We start from the raw sequence: 16252 nt of genomic DNA, 5'->3' as shown, positions 1-16252 counted from the left end.
CACAAGCCACTCGACACAGCCAATAAACAAAATGAAATAAATAAAATAAATAGTAACTCTCCATACTCTCCATTCCTTCCTCTCCCAACCCCTGGCAACCACCACTCTACTTTCCATCTCTATGAATTTGACTATTCCAGAAAATAGTAGGTTTTTAATAAACATCTGTTAGTACACCCATGGCTGATTCATGTCAATGTATGGCAAAAACCACTACAATATTGTAAAGGAATTAGCCTCCAATTAGAATTAATTAATTAATTTACAAAAAAAATAAACATCTGTCAAATAAATCCTGGCCTATTTCTGCTTTGGTTGCCAGGAAGCTTAGTGCTGAATTTCTGGGCTTTACTATCTAGATTTTCTTTAAAAGAACTATATTGTCCCATTTTGATACAGATTTTTAACACAGATTTTGAACTTGTAAACTTGTTATTATTTCCTAAGAACCTAGGACACATCTTTGATTCTAAGATACAGATGATTGTTACTTCAGAGACTTCAACATGTGAAAAATGCACTGATGAGATGGGGTATGTGTGTTTTCCCACAAGCCACATCACGTTCTTTTTGGAAGCCTAGAGAGGTAAACGTCTTAAGCGACAATGAAATCAAATCCCTATTTATAGAGATGAAGCACCACCACCATGTTTAAGGATGGACTCCGCCTAAAAAGTGTTCCCACCTCAAGGCCTGGGCTCACCAGTCACATTGGAGGATGTCTTCAGAACCCCAGTCATCCAGCAGTAGACAGCCCTCTGGGCGTGGGCCGAGGTCTGGTCATAGAGATCTTTGAACAACGCAGACCTAAACGATGCAAACACGGGTATCAGTTAAGGAACAAACAGATGCAGGCCTGCAGGCAGGGTCCAAACAGCAAATGCACACAAAGCCGTCATCGGTTAAAAGCCTTTCCCACTCCCCTTGCTATCTGTAGCTGTTTTCCCATTTTCCTCTTTCCATCACATTTAAATATCTGCCAAAGACTGATCTCCATTTCCCAACCACCTGGTCATTTTTTTTTTAATAACAGTTTCATTAAGCTGTAATTTGTGTACCATACAATTTGTCCATTTAAAGTACACAACTCAGTGATTTTCAATATATTCATGGACTTGTACAACCATCACTACAATCCATTTTAGAACCCATTTAGTGCCTCAAAAAGGAACCCTGTTCTCTTATCTATCGCCCCTGAATCTCCAGTGACCCCATCTCTTAGAAACCACTAATCTACTTTCTGTCTCTATAGATTTTCCTCTCCTGGATATTTCAGATAAATGCAGTCATACAATATGTCACACTTGTATCTGGCCTCTTTCACATGGCATGATGTTTTCAAGGTTCATGCACGTTGGGACATGTATCAGTACTTTGTTTGATGGTCAAATTGTATTCTGTTGTACAAATATACCAAATTTCCTTTATCTGCTCATCAGTTGGGTTATTTCCACCTTTTGCCTATTATGAATAATGCTGCTATAATTATTCATGTACAAGTGTTTATGTAACATGCTTCATTTTCCTTGGGTGTAGACCTAGAAGTGGAATTTCTGGGTCAAATCACAACTTTATACTTAGTCTTTTGAGGAACTGCCAGACTGCTTTCCAAAGTAGCTACACTGTTTTACTTTCTCACCAACAGTGTCTGAAGGTTCTGATTTCTCCACCTCCTTGTCAACACTTGTTAGTATCTGACATTTCAGTTTCAGACATCCTGTGGCTATAAAGTGTCTTGGTCACTTTTTAAGTCATGGTCATCTGGTTTCCCCACTGCCACATTACTCCCTGTGGCCCAAATCCCAAATGACCTCCTTGTCACCGCAGCCAGAAGTTCCATTTGGTCCAATCTGAGTTGACCTTTCAGCATTTGGCACTGATCACCCCTCTGGTTCATCCTGGCAAAACAGTTGAGTCTCTTCATCTCGGAAGACTTCGCTCAATTCCACCCACCACTGAAAATCAATTCACCAAATGAGCAATTCGCCAACCTTTCCTAAGCTTAAGGTTGGTCCCTGCCACTCTCCCAGTCACTTCATATGTGAAGAGGCAAACTTTCAATCCATGTAGGGTCTTCTCTCTGTATCTTTCTTTTCTTCTTTTTCTCCTCACCCTTCCTCCTCCTCCTCCTTCTTGTTTTTCTTCCTCTTTCTCCTCTTATTCCGGTTCTTCCTCTTCCTCTTCTTTCTCTCTTTCTCTTTCAGTTGTTGTTTTGATTTTCATAACAGCAGCGGGGGTGAAAGGGACAGGAGATAGCTATATTCAGTAATTCTGAAAAAATGATAACCATCATTTAAGGGAAAGCTTGCCCATTTGTAACAATGCTCTATCATGACCTAGGTCAAGTTATTCAATCTCACTGTGCCTCAGTTTTCCCATTTGAAAAATGGGAATGGGGTTAATGACATCATCCTCACAAGCAGAAAGGCAGAGTAAGAAGAAGGCAAAACTGAGGTTCAGGAGAACTGGCTTGAGTTCAGATTAAGTCAAGCCCTATGGGGTCACTTCAGGTATACCGTCCCCTTGTTGGGCCTCAGTTTCTTCATCTGGGAAAGAAGAGGTTGGATTAAATGATGCTCATCGGGAAACAGGAAATGGCATATTCTGGACTCCCCAGTGATGATGAGAACCCGCTGTCATGCAGTGTTATACCTGTATTGTTCTGTTGTCTTTCTCTCTGTAGGGCCTGAAATCTTTCCCCGGGCTCTTATTCAGGCTTTCTGTTTCTGTGCTGGACATCTGAGTTTTGACTGTCAAGCATCCACCCCCTCTCTTGTCATAACAGCACCTCAGTTTTTCTTGGGAAAATGATGTTTCTCTCACATCCATGTGGTTTGGGTGGAACTGTGAGCCACATGCAAGCCATTCATCTCACCAGATCCCATTGGCCACAGTCATCGGCTCAAGAACGGGCACATGCCCTAGTCTGGACCAATGAGAATCAGGTCTAGGACTCTGCTTGGAACTGCTGGGAAAGTCCTCTGGACCAGGCACTCTGAGGAGGGGCCTGGAACTGCCCACATTCCATTGTGGAAAGAGCTTGCCTGGGAGCAAGGCCAACGCAGAGGAGGGCAGAGCTGAGAGATTAAAAAACCGAGGCGTTGCTGATGGTGTAATTTGAACTCCTGGATCCAACCGTGTTCGGTCAGTCTGCTGCCTCTCAAGGAGAAAGTCTCAATTTAGCGCTAGGGAGTCTTCAACACACACTCAGCTCCTTTTTTACCCGAGAACAGGTCCCAAGCTCAGAGCAATATATTCAGCTAGGATTTAATGACACTTTTAAAATTGCTGTTGTATTATTTTTATGATTCCTTACATGACAGCGATTAAACAACAACAAAGACAAATGATACTGGTTTCCCATTTACAGTAACTATACCATATTTACTTTTTAAAAATTTATTTAATTTTATTCAAGTATAGTTGATTTAAAATGTTACCTTAGTTTCAAGTGTACAGCAAAGTGATTCAGTTATACATACATATATATCTATTTTTTTCAGATTCATTCCCCTTATAGATTGTTACCAAATTTGAATCTAGTTCTCTGTGCTATACAGTAGGTCCTTGTTGGTTATTTCTTTTATATACAGCAGCATGTATCATTTTTTACTTTTAATATAGATATTTTAAGCAAATAGAATGAATCACTATTTTTTAAATACATGAAATAAACAATAATACAGGCAGTATACAAATATGGCAAAAATTATGAGGATGATACCAGAATGACTAAAACGTGGGAGACTGTTTTAATCGAGCCATCTCTAAGCTGACCTTGAATATTAACCTGTCCTCACCTGCCTTCTCCCCTCCCTCATGTGTTATCTCCTTGACCTCAGGATAGACTCTGAGGGGCAGCGAGTGGAGTCAGCGGGTTGCGGGGAGGATACTCACAGGTTCTTGAAGGCATCTTCACGCAGGTCGCGCGGGAGCATCTCTGTGATGTCCGGCTGGAGAAAGCGGCCTGAGGACCCCCTCAGCACCCTGCCCAGGATCTCCACACAGTCCAGGGGGTTCAGCACTTGGAAACACCTCTCCAGCGTGATGATAAACAGGCTGCGGTTCACACCTGGGCTCTGCAAGGCTTGTTTCCGAACCTCTCCCAAGTCAATAACGATGTCATCCAGCTCCTAAAGCAGTGACAGAAGTCAGCGTTGCCTCTCAATCTGCAAACACTGGGAGAGACCACGCTTAGCAGCAGAGGTGAAATTCAGGACCACTATTAAGCACTATGCTGCTATGTCAAATATGCTAGACTTTTCTGTCACTTACAGAATACTTTTTCCTTCTCCGGATACATCATGACTGTCACACCTCAGGCCCTTGCTCTCGCTGGAATCCCCACCTCCTTGTCTCAGCGAATTCCAGCTGATTCTTTCAGGTCAAGGTCAGTCATCACTGAATCAGTGAAGTCTTCTCTGATGTCCTACTTTGGTCAAATCAAACCTCCCTCCACTCTGGGCTTCCAAGAGCATCCTGAACCAAACTCCGTGATTAGAAATGCTTACAAACCTATCTTTCCTCTAAGCCAGTGGACCTCAACCCTGACTGTACATAAGAACGACTAGGGAGATGATCCCCAGCATCACCATAAAGCCTGCTTTCACTGGGCTCTGGCGGAGCCCTGGCATCTGATTTCAGTGTATAGATGAGGCTGAGCCAGGAAAGTGCTGAGGCCCATACCATGTGCCCAGTGGGATTCCTGGTACGCAGAAGATGTTGAGAAATAACCTGATAGGATGAATGAATGAATCCTTTGGACCGCAGACCCCAGGAACGCTGACAGAGTTTAAGCAAAATTTGACTGTTCACAACTCTGTCCTTCACCCAACATACCCTCCAAAAATAACCACAATTTACTGAGTATGGACTACATGCCAGGCACTGTGCCAAGCATGGAGCAGCCATGTATAGTCTCCTGTTATTCTCACAACAGTCTTATAGATTGAGACTCACAGGTCTGAGGGTCAGATATTCCTAGGTTCAAAACCCAGGCCCTTGACTTATATGTGTGTGTCCCTGCGTAAGTCACTTATCCTTTTTAAGTCTCGGTGTCTTCCTCTTGAATGAAGATAAAAATCAGTGCCTATCTCCTAGATTTACAAAAACCGAATGAGATTTAATGAATGGAGAGTGCTTGGTACCTAGTGAATACTCAGCAAACATTACATGCTATAATTAACTCACTATCACAGGTGACAAGAAGCGAGATTAGACAACCTGCCCAAAGGCGCACAAAGCTGGGATCTGAAACAAGGGTACTGAATCCAAGCCCACTCATCTAACCATGTTTACAAGTTTCCTAACTTCCGCCATTGCCAACTGGGGCCTAACAGTGCAATGGTGACGAGTGTAACTTGGGGGTTCTGAGGCAGGGGTCTGTGGAGAGTATTAGGGGTGGGGAGTGGAGGGAATTGCATCCTCCCTTTCACGGCTGTGGAACTGACCCCCACCGTCTCCTTCAAGGATGAACATAGGCAGCGAGCCAGCAAGGTGGCTTTGAACCAACAAGAAGCATTGATGTATCATCACTAAAAATCACAAACACTTTCATAACTCACTACCGTTGTTGCAAATGACTGGAAATCTCGCTTACACTCAACATTTCCTCAAAATTACAGAAGCTATTAGACCAACCACTAAACCTTACTATTGAAAGTATTCAAGAATTACTGACCCCCAACTTAGTCTTACGTATTTTGATAAATGTCTTTCAATAGAATCAACTTCCTTGATCATCCTTTGTATTTCATTGTATAGATGTTAACACCTTATTCTGAGAAGGAGCCTGCGGGCCTTGCCACGGGCTCACAGCTAAGAGTCAGGAACCCAGGTTCTTACCTCAGATTTGCCACTTTCAAGCTGTGTAACCTGAAGTTACTTACTCAACCTCTCCAAGCCTGTTTCCTCATCTGAATATTGAAATGGTAAGATTCTAGTTATCCTTATTTCAGAAGGTCCTGGCTTGTTAAACCTTTAGAAGAGTGTTGGCAAATATGGCCCACAGGCCCAATTCAGCCTACCGCCTGTTCCTGTAAATAAAGTTTTATAGGCACACGTCCAGATCCATTCATTTACCTGTCATCTACTTTGACACTACAACCACAGAGTTTAGTAGTTGTGACAGAGACTGTAAGGCCTACAAAGCCTGAAATATTTCTTATCAGGCCCTCTACAGAAACAGCTCACTGATCATTCCCTCAGGATAATACCTGACACATGGTAAATCCTCAATAAACATTAATCCAGACCATTTTCATAGGCCACCATCCTCATTTTTGCTGTATCTTTCATCACCTTTACAATTATTTAGTTTATTTTTTACTTTAAACTGACTTCTTAAAACTTAAATTCATTTCAAAAGGAAAAATTACATCTCCATCAAACTCACAGTTTTGATGTGTGTTTTAATAACAGTATTGAAATTAATTTATGATTAGTAAAATGTTTAAATGCTTCAATTCCCTTAGGAAAATGCTGCTCCACTTTCAACTGTCTCTGAAAAACTCTAAACCTCACCTTTCTGATTCCCAGTGACTCTCTGTGTCTCAGAGGCCTTGCTTTGCTCTTACATAGCCAACCTTATTTTGTGAAAATTACCTGTTTCTGTTTTTGTCTCCTCTGGACCATAAGCTCCTTGAGGGCAGAGACAGTCTTTCATCTCAGAACCCAGTGTCTCCTGGTACATAGTAATCATTCATGGGTATTTATGAAGCCAAATTATTGGGACTCCTCAGTACCCCTCATTTCTTCGTGTGTGTGTGTGTTGTGTAGCCTTTTGTTAATAACTAAAATAGAAGGTACCTGTTGTACAACATGGGTAGTAATTGAATATAACTGGAGATTTTTATATTCTAATACTGCTGCTAAGTCGCTTCAGTCGTGTCCAACTCTGTGTGACCCCATGACGACAGCCCATCAGGCTCCGCCGTCCCTGGGATTCTCCAGGCAAGAACACTGGAGTGGGTTGCCATTTCCTTCTCCAATGCATGAAAGTGAAAAGTGAAAGTGAAGTCGCTCAGTCGTGTCCGACTCCTAGCGACCCCATGGACTGGAGCCCACCAGGCTCCTCCGTCCATGGGATCTTCCAGGCAAGAGTACTGGAGTGGGGTGCCATTGCCTTCTCCGATATTCTAATACAGATCATTTATAAATGCAATATCTATATTAAAAAGCTTCCTCCTTTTTGTGTATAATTTGCAAATTTATTCTGAAAGCAGAGCATATGTGCACAAGTCTGCAAAGAGTGCAAATTTAGGATATGGTAAATGCTTCACAAGTTACTTTCAAAAAGCTGACTGCCACAACTGTGCCTTTACAATACTTTTTTTTTTATCAAAATATTTTTATACCAGTTTCCTCAGACTGCTTTTAACTACAAAGCATTTTTTTACAGAGCTGAAATTGAGGAAGGACTATACCTACTAGAAAAGAAGAAAGTTCTGTTCATTTGAGGTTTCAGAATCCCCCCAAACCAGGACCAGTATCTTGGTAAGGCTTAGGCCAGGATCCTGGACAGAGTGTGACTGTGTGCAGGTGGCATTCCTGAGGGTTCAGAGCTGCAGTGAGCTGGGAGAGCTCCAGCTGCACAGCCCACTGAGCTGTCTTGCCAGTTTCTACACTGGCTGGTCTGGGCACCCCTCATTTCTTGGTACTTATAAAGTGTCAGTTTCTCAGTCATGTCCAACTCTTTATGACCCCATGGACTGTAGCCCACCAGGCTCCTCTGTTCACAGGCTTCTCCAGACAAGAATACTGGATTGGGTTGCCTTTCCCTTCTCCAAGGGATCTGCCCAACCCTGGGATCGAACCCAAGTCTCCTGTATAGCAGGTGGATTCTTTACCATCTGAGTTACCATAAGAATATGAATTATAAGGCACTTCATTTGAACTCTGGAGGAAGTAAGACAGAAAATCTAGGTCCCAAGGAGTTTTCAGGGAGGAAATGAAGAAAGGCCAGAATGAGGCTCAATTACATTCAACTTGACAAGCACCAAGTTGAATGCCCTGGACTTGCCCCACTCCCAGGATGCCAAGAAAGCCTCACCAGACGGTCCTTCTTGTCTTCTAAGAGGTATTTCATGGCGGTGTGGAACTGTTGAGCATCTGTCCCCCTCAGGTCCTCCAGCAGCTTCTGGGGCTGGTACAAACGCTGCTCCAGGAGGTTTTCCATGGCTGCCTGGACATGGAATGCTGGGCGAGTCAGTGAGGACAGGACAGGAGCACACCGCCAGCACCCAGCCAAGCCACCTAATTCCCTGCAGGGACTGCAAGCTGGCAGCCTGCACGAGTTTGGCTGAGTTGGCTCCAAAATTTTTAATGAGCTGCCAACATTTAAAATTCAGGAAATTCCTCACAAAAATCCACAAAGATGTGGCAATGCTGGATACATATCCCCTTCTGTGTAATAATCAACAGGCCAAGGGGCAGTCGCTCACTGTAATTACTCTTCCTGATCACCACCCTCCAGGTAGCCGATTATCCCATAGCTGCCTGGTCCCTGCAGGCAATTGAGGTTTCAAGTCCAGAGCAGCTGACCTCTACCCAGATATTTTACTATGCCCAGATGGTCACTGCTCAAACCCCCTGCCATGCTTCAAACCCTCTGCCATGCTCCAAACCCTCTGCACAGGAGCAACATTCAGGCAGCATGAACTGGCTATGCCTCCCCTCCAGGGTAAGGAGCAGAGGCCAGCAGTTTCTCCTAGAGGAGATTTCCTCTGCTATCTGGGGAGCTATTTTCTAAATCTTCCTTAAATAAAAATGCTCTGGAAAGGCAGCAAAGCATCATGGACAAAAGGTAAGCTCTAGAACCAGACAGTTCAGGACATGGAACAACAGACTGGTTCCAAATAGGAAAAGGAGTATGTCAAGGCTGTATATTGTCACCCTGCTTATTTAACTTATATGCAGAGTACATCATGAGAAACGCTGGGCCGGATGAAGCACAAGCTGGAATCAAGATTGCCGGGAGAAATATCAGTAACCTCAGATATGCAGATGACACCACCCTTCTGGCAGAACCAGACAACCCACGTGCAAATCCCCACCTTGACACTTGCCAGTTGTGCAGCCTCACGCAAGTTCCTTAACTAGGATTGCTAGATAAAATACAGGATGCCCAGCTACATTTGAATTAAAGATAAACAACTAATAATTTTTGGCATAAGTATATCCCAAATATCGCATGGGACGTACTTATACTAAAAATGTATTTGTTATTAATCTGCAAGTCAAATTTAACTGAGATTCCTGAGTTTTGACAAATGGGCAACAGTATCTCCAGGTCTCAGTTTTCTCAGCTGAAAAGTAGGGACAAGAGTCAAACTTACTATGTAAGTAAGGATTAATCCTATATCACAAGGAGTAAATGAGTATGTAAAGTGTTCTCAGTCAGCGCCAGCCATTATCCTCTGTCTTGAATGAGTTGAAGAACTGTTTACTCAATGTCTCTCCCTCTAGAATGAAAAGCCCACATGGGTGGTAAGGTGACTGCCTGTTCTGAGTCTCCAGTGTCTACAACTGTGCCTGGCAGAGACTAGAGGCTGAATGAGTAGGTACTGAACGAATAAATGAATATACAAACAGGAAGAGAGGGAGTATAGCTCAAATCAGGTTAAAATATACACATTTCATGAGGAGCCCTACTGCTAGAGAGAAAAGGGCAAGCACCACTTCTTTATAGATTACACAGACTGATGAACAAGATGAAGAAAGCAGATGCCGTGAGGCCACCAGCCACATCCATCTAGTGGCTGTAAGTGGTTAACAACCAGCAATCTCAGCGTAGCTCTCACATGAATGTTCATCTTCACCATAAAGTCAGTAAAAGTTGAAACAACAAAGACGTATGTCGGGACTTCATTAAAAAATGATGTGACCTCTTTGCCGAATCAGGTAACAGTCTTTGAATTCAGAAAGAATGTTCTTTCGGTTTTCTGTGCTCTTCACAGAGTATTGGTAAAGGCACAACATTGCACCCCGTCTACTAATTACGCTAATGAGGTACAGGCTGGCCAGCTCACTGCAGTTCCTACCATGCCCTGCTGCTGCTGCTGCTGCTAAGTCGCTTCAGTCGTGTCTGACTCTGTGCAACCCCATGGACTGCAGCCCACCAGGCTCCTCCATCCATGGGATTTTCCAGGCAAGAGTACTGGAGTGGGGTGCCATTGCCTTCTCCACCATGCCCTATTGTTCTCTAATGTAAATATCCATCGCCATCTATTTACACACTTGCGCTACTGTTTTTCTTATGGTAGAATTTAAAGGGAAGAAAAATATTTCCTGGACCTGCAGTTGAGAGACTGATAATTATACCCAAAGATCCACTCTCTTGTAATTCCTTTTAGCAACAGAAGCCCACAAGTTTTATCCGGGTACATGGCCTCTCATCTTACTCCTTTGCGGTAAGATGTGACTGTGGACTGTGAGCCAATGAAATGTGAGCAGGAGGAAGTATGCAACCTGCAGGTCACATCCTTAAAGAGAGGCTGTTGACCCTTCACTTCCTCTTTCCCACGGCGCCCTCTCTGGGTTGGAGAATGGATATGTTATTTCAACCACACAAGCAACAACTCCCTAGATGATGATAAAGCAGCAAGACAGAAGGAACCTGGGTCCCCCGGTGGCCTTTTGCGGTAGAGTTGCCTCTCCTCTCTGGACTTCCCACCTGGCCCTGGACTATCACATATAATAGAAATAAGCTAAATTGTTTCCGTTCAGTTCAGTTCAGTCACTCAGTCGTGTCTGACTCTTTGCGATCCCATGAATTGCAGCACGCCAGGCCTCCCTGTCCATCAACAACTCCCAAAGTTCACCCAAACTCATGTCCATTGAGTCGGTGATGCCATCCAGCCATCTCATCCTCTGTCGTCCCCTTTTCCTCCTGCCCCCAATCCCTCCCAGCATCAGGGTCTTTTCCAATGAGTCAACTGTTCACATGAGGTGGCCAAAGGATTGCAGTTTCAGCTTCAGCATGACTCCTTCCAAAGAACACCCAGGACTGATCTCCTTTAGAATGGACTGGTTGGATCTCCTTGCAGTCCAAGGGACTCTCAAGAGTCTTCTCCAACACCACAGTTCAAAAGCATCAATTCTTCGGCGCTCAGCCTTCTTCACAGTCCAACTCTCACATCCATACATGACCACAGGAAAAACCATAGCCTTGACTAGACGGACCTTTGTTGGCAAAGTAATGTCTCTGCTTTTTAATATGCTGTCTAGGTTGGCCATAACTTTCCTTCCAAGGAGTAAGCATCTCTTACTTTCATGGCTGAGCTGCTGTAATTTGAGGGGGCTTTGCTGAGAGACAGCAGCTCAGCCTATACCCCATACAGACACCACGTCTCCAACAAAAGTAGAAAAACGAAAGACAGAAGAGCTTATAGCACATTTCAAAATAAAATGGACAGAACACGTTTCTTTGTGGAAGTGAAGACTAGCTATCCACCAGTTCTCCAACTCATCTGGCTCCTGAGTTTGCAATCCCTGTGCACTGAGAGCGGAACACAGGGGTGGGTCTCAGATACATACCTTCAGGCTGGGGATGGTGAAGGCAACGTTCCGTGAGTTCAGATAGGCCAGGACTCTGTGGGACAGGTCTGACGTCCACACCTGGGAGCTTCAGTCAAAGACAGACAGAGAAGGTCATGATGATAGGTTCCGCTAAGATGGGTAGTCCCCCTACTAGCTGAGAGCTCAGGGGACCGAAGTTCAGAGAGGACAGTGGGAGTGGGCCAGGATGTTAGGAACTCTGTGCTTGGAGGAAGGCGATGTGTTGCCCTGGCACAGTGTGGGGGAGTTCCCAGTATTAGGAACCCACCCAAACACCAGTCTCTCAAAGACAATAATCAGTTTCAGAGCTGTGTGCTATATTCTAAATTCTGTAACAATCCACTCAGATTAACAATCCAAACAGATGGACTTGGACAGGTGTCCTTCCTCCAGGGGATCTTCCCAACCCAGGGATCACACCCAGGTCTCCCTCACTGCGGGTGGATTCTTTACCAGCTGAGCCACCAGGGAAGCCCCCCGACCATATTAAATTTACAAAACAAACGCTGTGTATACCATGGGAGGCTGGAATAGCATAGTTAAGACTGTTGGCTCAAAACCTGGAATTGAATCCTGGCTCTACCACTCAACTGTGTGGACTCAGGCAATTTACTGAGTTTTCCTGTGCCCCAGTTTCCCTTTCTATGTAATATAGCTGCTGCTAAGTCACTTCAGTCATGTCCAACTCCGTGCGATCCCATAGACGGAAGCCAACCAGGCTACCCCATCCCTGGGATTCTCCAGGCAAGAATATTGGAGTGGGTTGCCATTTCCTTCTCCAATGCATGAAAGTGAAAAGTGAAAGTGAAGTCACTCAGCCATGTCCGACTCTTAGCGACCTCATGGACTGCAGCCTACCAGGCTCCGCTGCCCATGGGATTTTCCAGGCAAGAGGACTGGAGTGGGGTGCCATTGCCTTCTCCGATGTAATATAGCTAACTGTGAGAATTAAATTTGTCCACACATGTAAAGTGCTAAAACATTGCCAAACACACAGAAAATGCACACCTTCATTCGTAACAGCCAAAAATTGAAAACAACTCAGATGTCCAACAACAGGTGGTAATACCCATTCAATGGAATGCCACTCACTCAGAAAACGGGAATGAGTGGGACTTTTGCTTCCAGCTCTTATGGAGTAGCTGGCAGTGGATGAATTCTCCTGCCTTAAACAATTAGAAGGCCTTTTATCACTACATTCATGTTATAGATAGATAGATAGGCGCTGCTAGATAGATGGATAGAGACAGATAAAAAATTTTAGCCTGCAAGAATATATTCAATACTGTCAACTGGAGTTACCTTAGGGAGAAGAGTGTTTATGGGGTCTTTCACTTTAATATGATTGAGTGCTCCTGTCATGGGGCCCCAAGTCTCCCATCTGTCCTTCATAGCACTTGTTATATTAGAATTGTCTGTTAATGTTTACCTTGCCACGTAGTGCCCTGCTCCACAGGGTGGCATCTAACAGTACATAAAGGGACAGTGAGGGACTTTCCTGGTGGTCCAGTGGTTAAGACTCCCATCGCAGGTGGCACCAGTTGGATTCGTGGTCAGGGAACTAAGATCCCACATGCCACATGGTGTGGCCAAATAAAATAAAATGATAGAGCAGTCTAAAAAAATAAAGTGACAGTGAGCCCTGGGGCCAGGCTGCTGGATACACACCCCAGCTTCACCACTTCCCAGCTGAGTGACCTTAAATCACCTCCTTGGGCCTCAGTTTCATTATTCTATCCAATGAGATAACAAAAGGACCTACCTGGGTGGGAGGAGGCTGAGGTTTGGGAGGATTATATGTGTATTCTATGCATAAAGCACTTAGAATAGTACCTGCTACATAGTAAGCACTCAGTAAATGTTAGCTCTTGTGTTACAGCTGCTGCTGCTGCTGCAGCTAAGTCGCTTCAGTCGTGTCCGACTCTGTGCAACCCCATAGACGGCAGCCCGCCAGGCTCCCCCATCCCTAGCAGAGGGGGCCAAAACTGTATGGAACAAATGTATCTATTCTAAAACACTTGTGCATTGGATGAATTTTGGATAAACTGGATAAACGAGTATATAGTACTTTTTACAGTTAAGGGACTTCCATTAAGAAAATCTATTCCATCCCTCCCCCTCCCCTTTAGGATGAGTTACCTTTGGAACTGTATGAGATCCAGCAGTGCTACGATGGAAATAAAATGAAAAGACAACTTAAAAAGGAATCATTCCAGAGAGATCACAGGCACCTCCTGTTTGAAATTCTTAGACACAACAAGCAGGGACGGGGGAACGTTACCATTCAGGTAGCTTCCATCTATTATTTCTTCCTAAAAGGCAAAGAGATAACATCAAGTTTAACATCCATGAGTTGGCGGTTTCAGCAGAGGGGATGTTGTTTAGAAGAAAATGGAATACTCACCGCCATCTTTTGCAACAATGGGTGCAAATCTGCAACAAAGCCATTGAATATAAAAACAGGATTGAATGGGATGACCTTCACAAATACAGATGTGTTAAGAAAAGAGCCCCCAAAAAAGGTTACTCATGAAGGAAATTTTTAGTGAATTTTTATTATACTTGTGCCAGTGTGAGGAAATCTTGGTTTAAGAAACCCTTTTAGAATAACCCTGAAAATTCTACACATACAGGCACATACAGGGCAACAGGCATGCACACATCCCAGAACACTCCATAGCACCACATACCTGCACTGACCTAACCCCACTCCATCCCCTGAGATGTGTGGAAACCGTGACAGATGACTCCTCCCTCGGGACTTACCCTGGGAGTCTGGAACGCTATAACTTGCCACTCCGTGGTTCAGGAAAAGGAACAGCCAAAGAGAGCATCTCCAAGGTTCCTGAGACATTCTCCTGCAGTTAATTCAAGCAGACATAATTCAGGGTTGTATATTTTAGACATATTTAAGAATAATCAGAAGACACGGGAAAAACAGATAGACCCAGAATCCCTTAAAGATTTTTTTTTTAATTCCATCCACCTTGCTCCATCTAAACTTCTTTGCTGGTGTAAAACACAATCATCTCTCTCCTCAGTTATAATGGCCTGTTTATATTCTTACAACCACCTCTCATACCCCTCAATTGAACAAAGAGGAGTGGGTAAAAGCATGGACTCTGCTATAGCTGACAAGGGACTTACATCTAGAAAATAAAAAGAACTCTTACAATTCAGTAAGTAGAAGATGAACAAGCCAAGAGGGAAAAAATATGAACCTGAACTTCATTTTTAAAAAATACAAATGGCCAATAAGCATGTAAAGGACTATCAGTGTCATTCAGTTCAGTTCAGTCGCTCAGTCGTGTCCAACTCTTTGCAACCCCATGGACTGCAGCACGCCAGGCAAATATTAGTTTTCAAGAACATGCTGTTGATAACTAATGAGATACTGTAAGTGAGCCAGACCCTGTGGAGCCTTCCCAGAACGGACCCCCCACTCCCACCGTGTCCTCTGCCTGCCTCTTGTGTAAAGAAAGACCCATCCCCAGGTTCCAAAGAGTAAATTCAGAGAAGTGAGAAAATGCAGAAAGGAAGGGAAACAGACAAGCAAGACAAAATAATAATACTTTAGCCATTAAGCCATTAAAAAGTGTCAAGGACCTTTAGTTTCCTTTTAGTTTCTCCTCAAAGACTGAAGATAATATTCTGAGCCACGTCATTTGAGCTGTTTTATAGATACTAAAGCCCCCAATAGGTGGAAGAAGTTAACTGTATTCTCCCCTGCGTGTGTGCACCTCAGTCACTTCAGTCGTGTCCGACTCTTTGTGACCCCATGGATTGTAGTCGGCCAGGCTCCTTTGTCCATGGGATTTCCCAGGCAAGAATATTGGAGCGGATTGCCATGCCTTCCTCCAGGGAATCTTCCCGACCCAGGGACTGAACCCAGGTCTCCTGCGTCTTCTGCATCACAGGCAGTTTGTTTACCGCTGAGCCCCCGGGGAAGCCAGTATGCTGCCCACAAGCACATAAACCCCATACCAGTTGGAACCAGATGGTCACTCCTGATTACCTCACCAGTAACCAATCAGAAGAAGGTCCATGAGCTGATCACCCCAAGTCCCTCCTCTGCCTTCACCCTGTCTTTAAAAATCTTTCCCTGAAAGACTTTGAGGAGTTGGGGGAGACTTTTAAGCACCAGTTGCCCTGGACTCTTTGGTTTGTGCCCTGCAATAAACACAACACTTTCCTTCACCACAACCTGGCGTCTGTAGATTGGCTGTACCCTGTGCAGGCTGCTGCTGCTGCTGCTAAGTCGCATCAGTCGTGGCCGACTCTGTGCGACCCCATAGACAGCAGCACACCAGGCTCCCCCGTCCCTGGGATTCTCCAGGCAAGAACACTGGAATGGGTTGCCATTTCCTTCTCCAATGCATGAAAGTGAAAACTGAAAGTGAAGTCGCTCAGTCGTGTCCAACTCTTTGCAACCCCATGGACTGCAGCCCACCAGGCTCCTCCATGGGATTTTCCAGGCAAGAGTACTGGAGTGGGGTGCCATCGCCTTCTCCGTACAGGGCTCCTACGTCCTTGCAAATTCTTAAGTGATAAGAGAACTAGGAGCTGTGCAGCCACTCTGGAGAACAGTGTGGAGGTTCCTTAAAAACAAATAGAGCTACCATAGATGACTAATAAGGACCTACTGTGTAGCACAGGGAACAGCAATCCTACTCGTGGGCATATACCCACAGAAAAC

General features: G+C 44.4%; 1 protein-coding gene across 1 annotated transcript in view; it reads right to left on the bottom strand.

The window, feature by feature from the left end:
- Window positions 1-14410, bottom strand: part of OTOA (otoancorin) — a 68861-nt gene extending 54451 nt beyond the window's left edge. The window contains exons 1-8 of the mRNA XM_010837194.1: window positions 14323-14410; window positions 13961-13989; window positions 13838-13868; window positions 13696-13723; window positions 11536-11623; window positions 8051-8182; window positions 3898-4133; window positions 704-807 (exon numbers count right to left, since the gene is read on the bottom strand). Coding sequence (XP_010835496.1) covers window positions 704-807; window positions 3898-4133; window positions 8051-8182; window positions 11536-11623; window positions 13696-13723; window positions 13838-13868; window positions 13961-13989; window positions 14323-14410 — 736 coding nt within the window. The remainder of the gene's footprint in view (window positions 1-703; window positions 808-3897; window positions 4134-8050; window positions 8183-11535; window positions 11624-13695; window positions 13724-13837; window positions 13869-13960; window positions 13990-14322) is intronic.
- Window positions 14411-16252: the final 1842 nt, after the last annotated feature.

Source organism: Bison bison, unplaced genomic scaffold (assembly GCF_000754665.1).
Source record: "Bison bison bison isolate TAMUID 2011002044 unplaced genomic scaffold, Bison_UMD1.0 scf7180017864072, whole genome shotgun sequence".
Taxonomy (NCBI): Eukaryota; Metazoa; Chordata; class Mammalia; order Artiodactyla; family Bovidae; genus Bison; species Bison bison.
The sequence above is the reverse complement of the archived record's forward strand: the minus strand, read 5'-3'. Positions and strand labels throughout refer to the sequence as shown.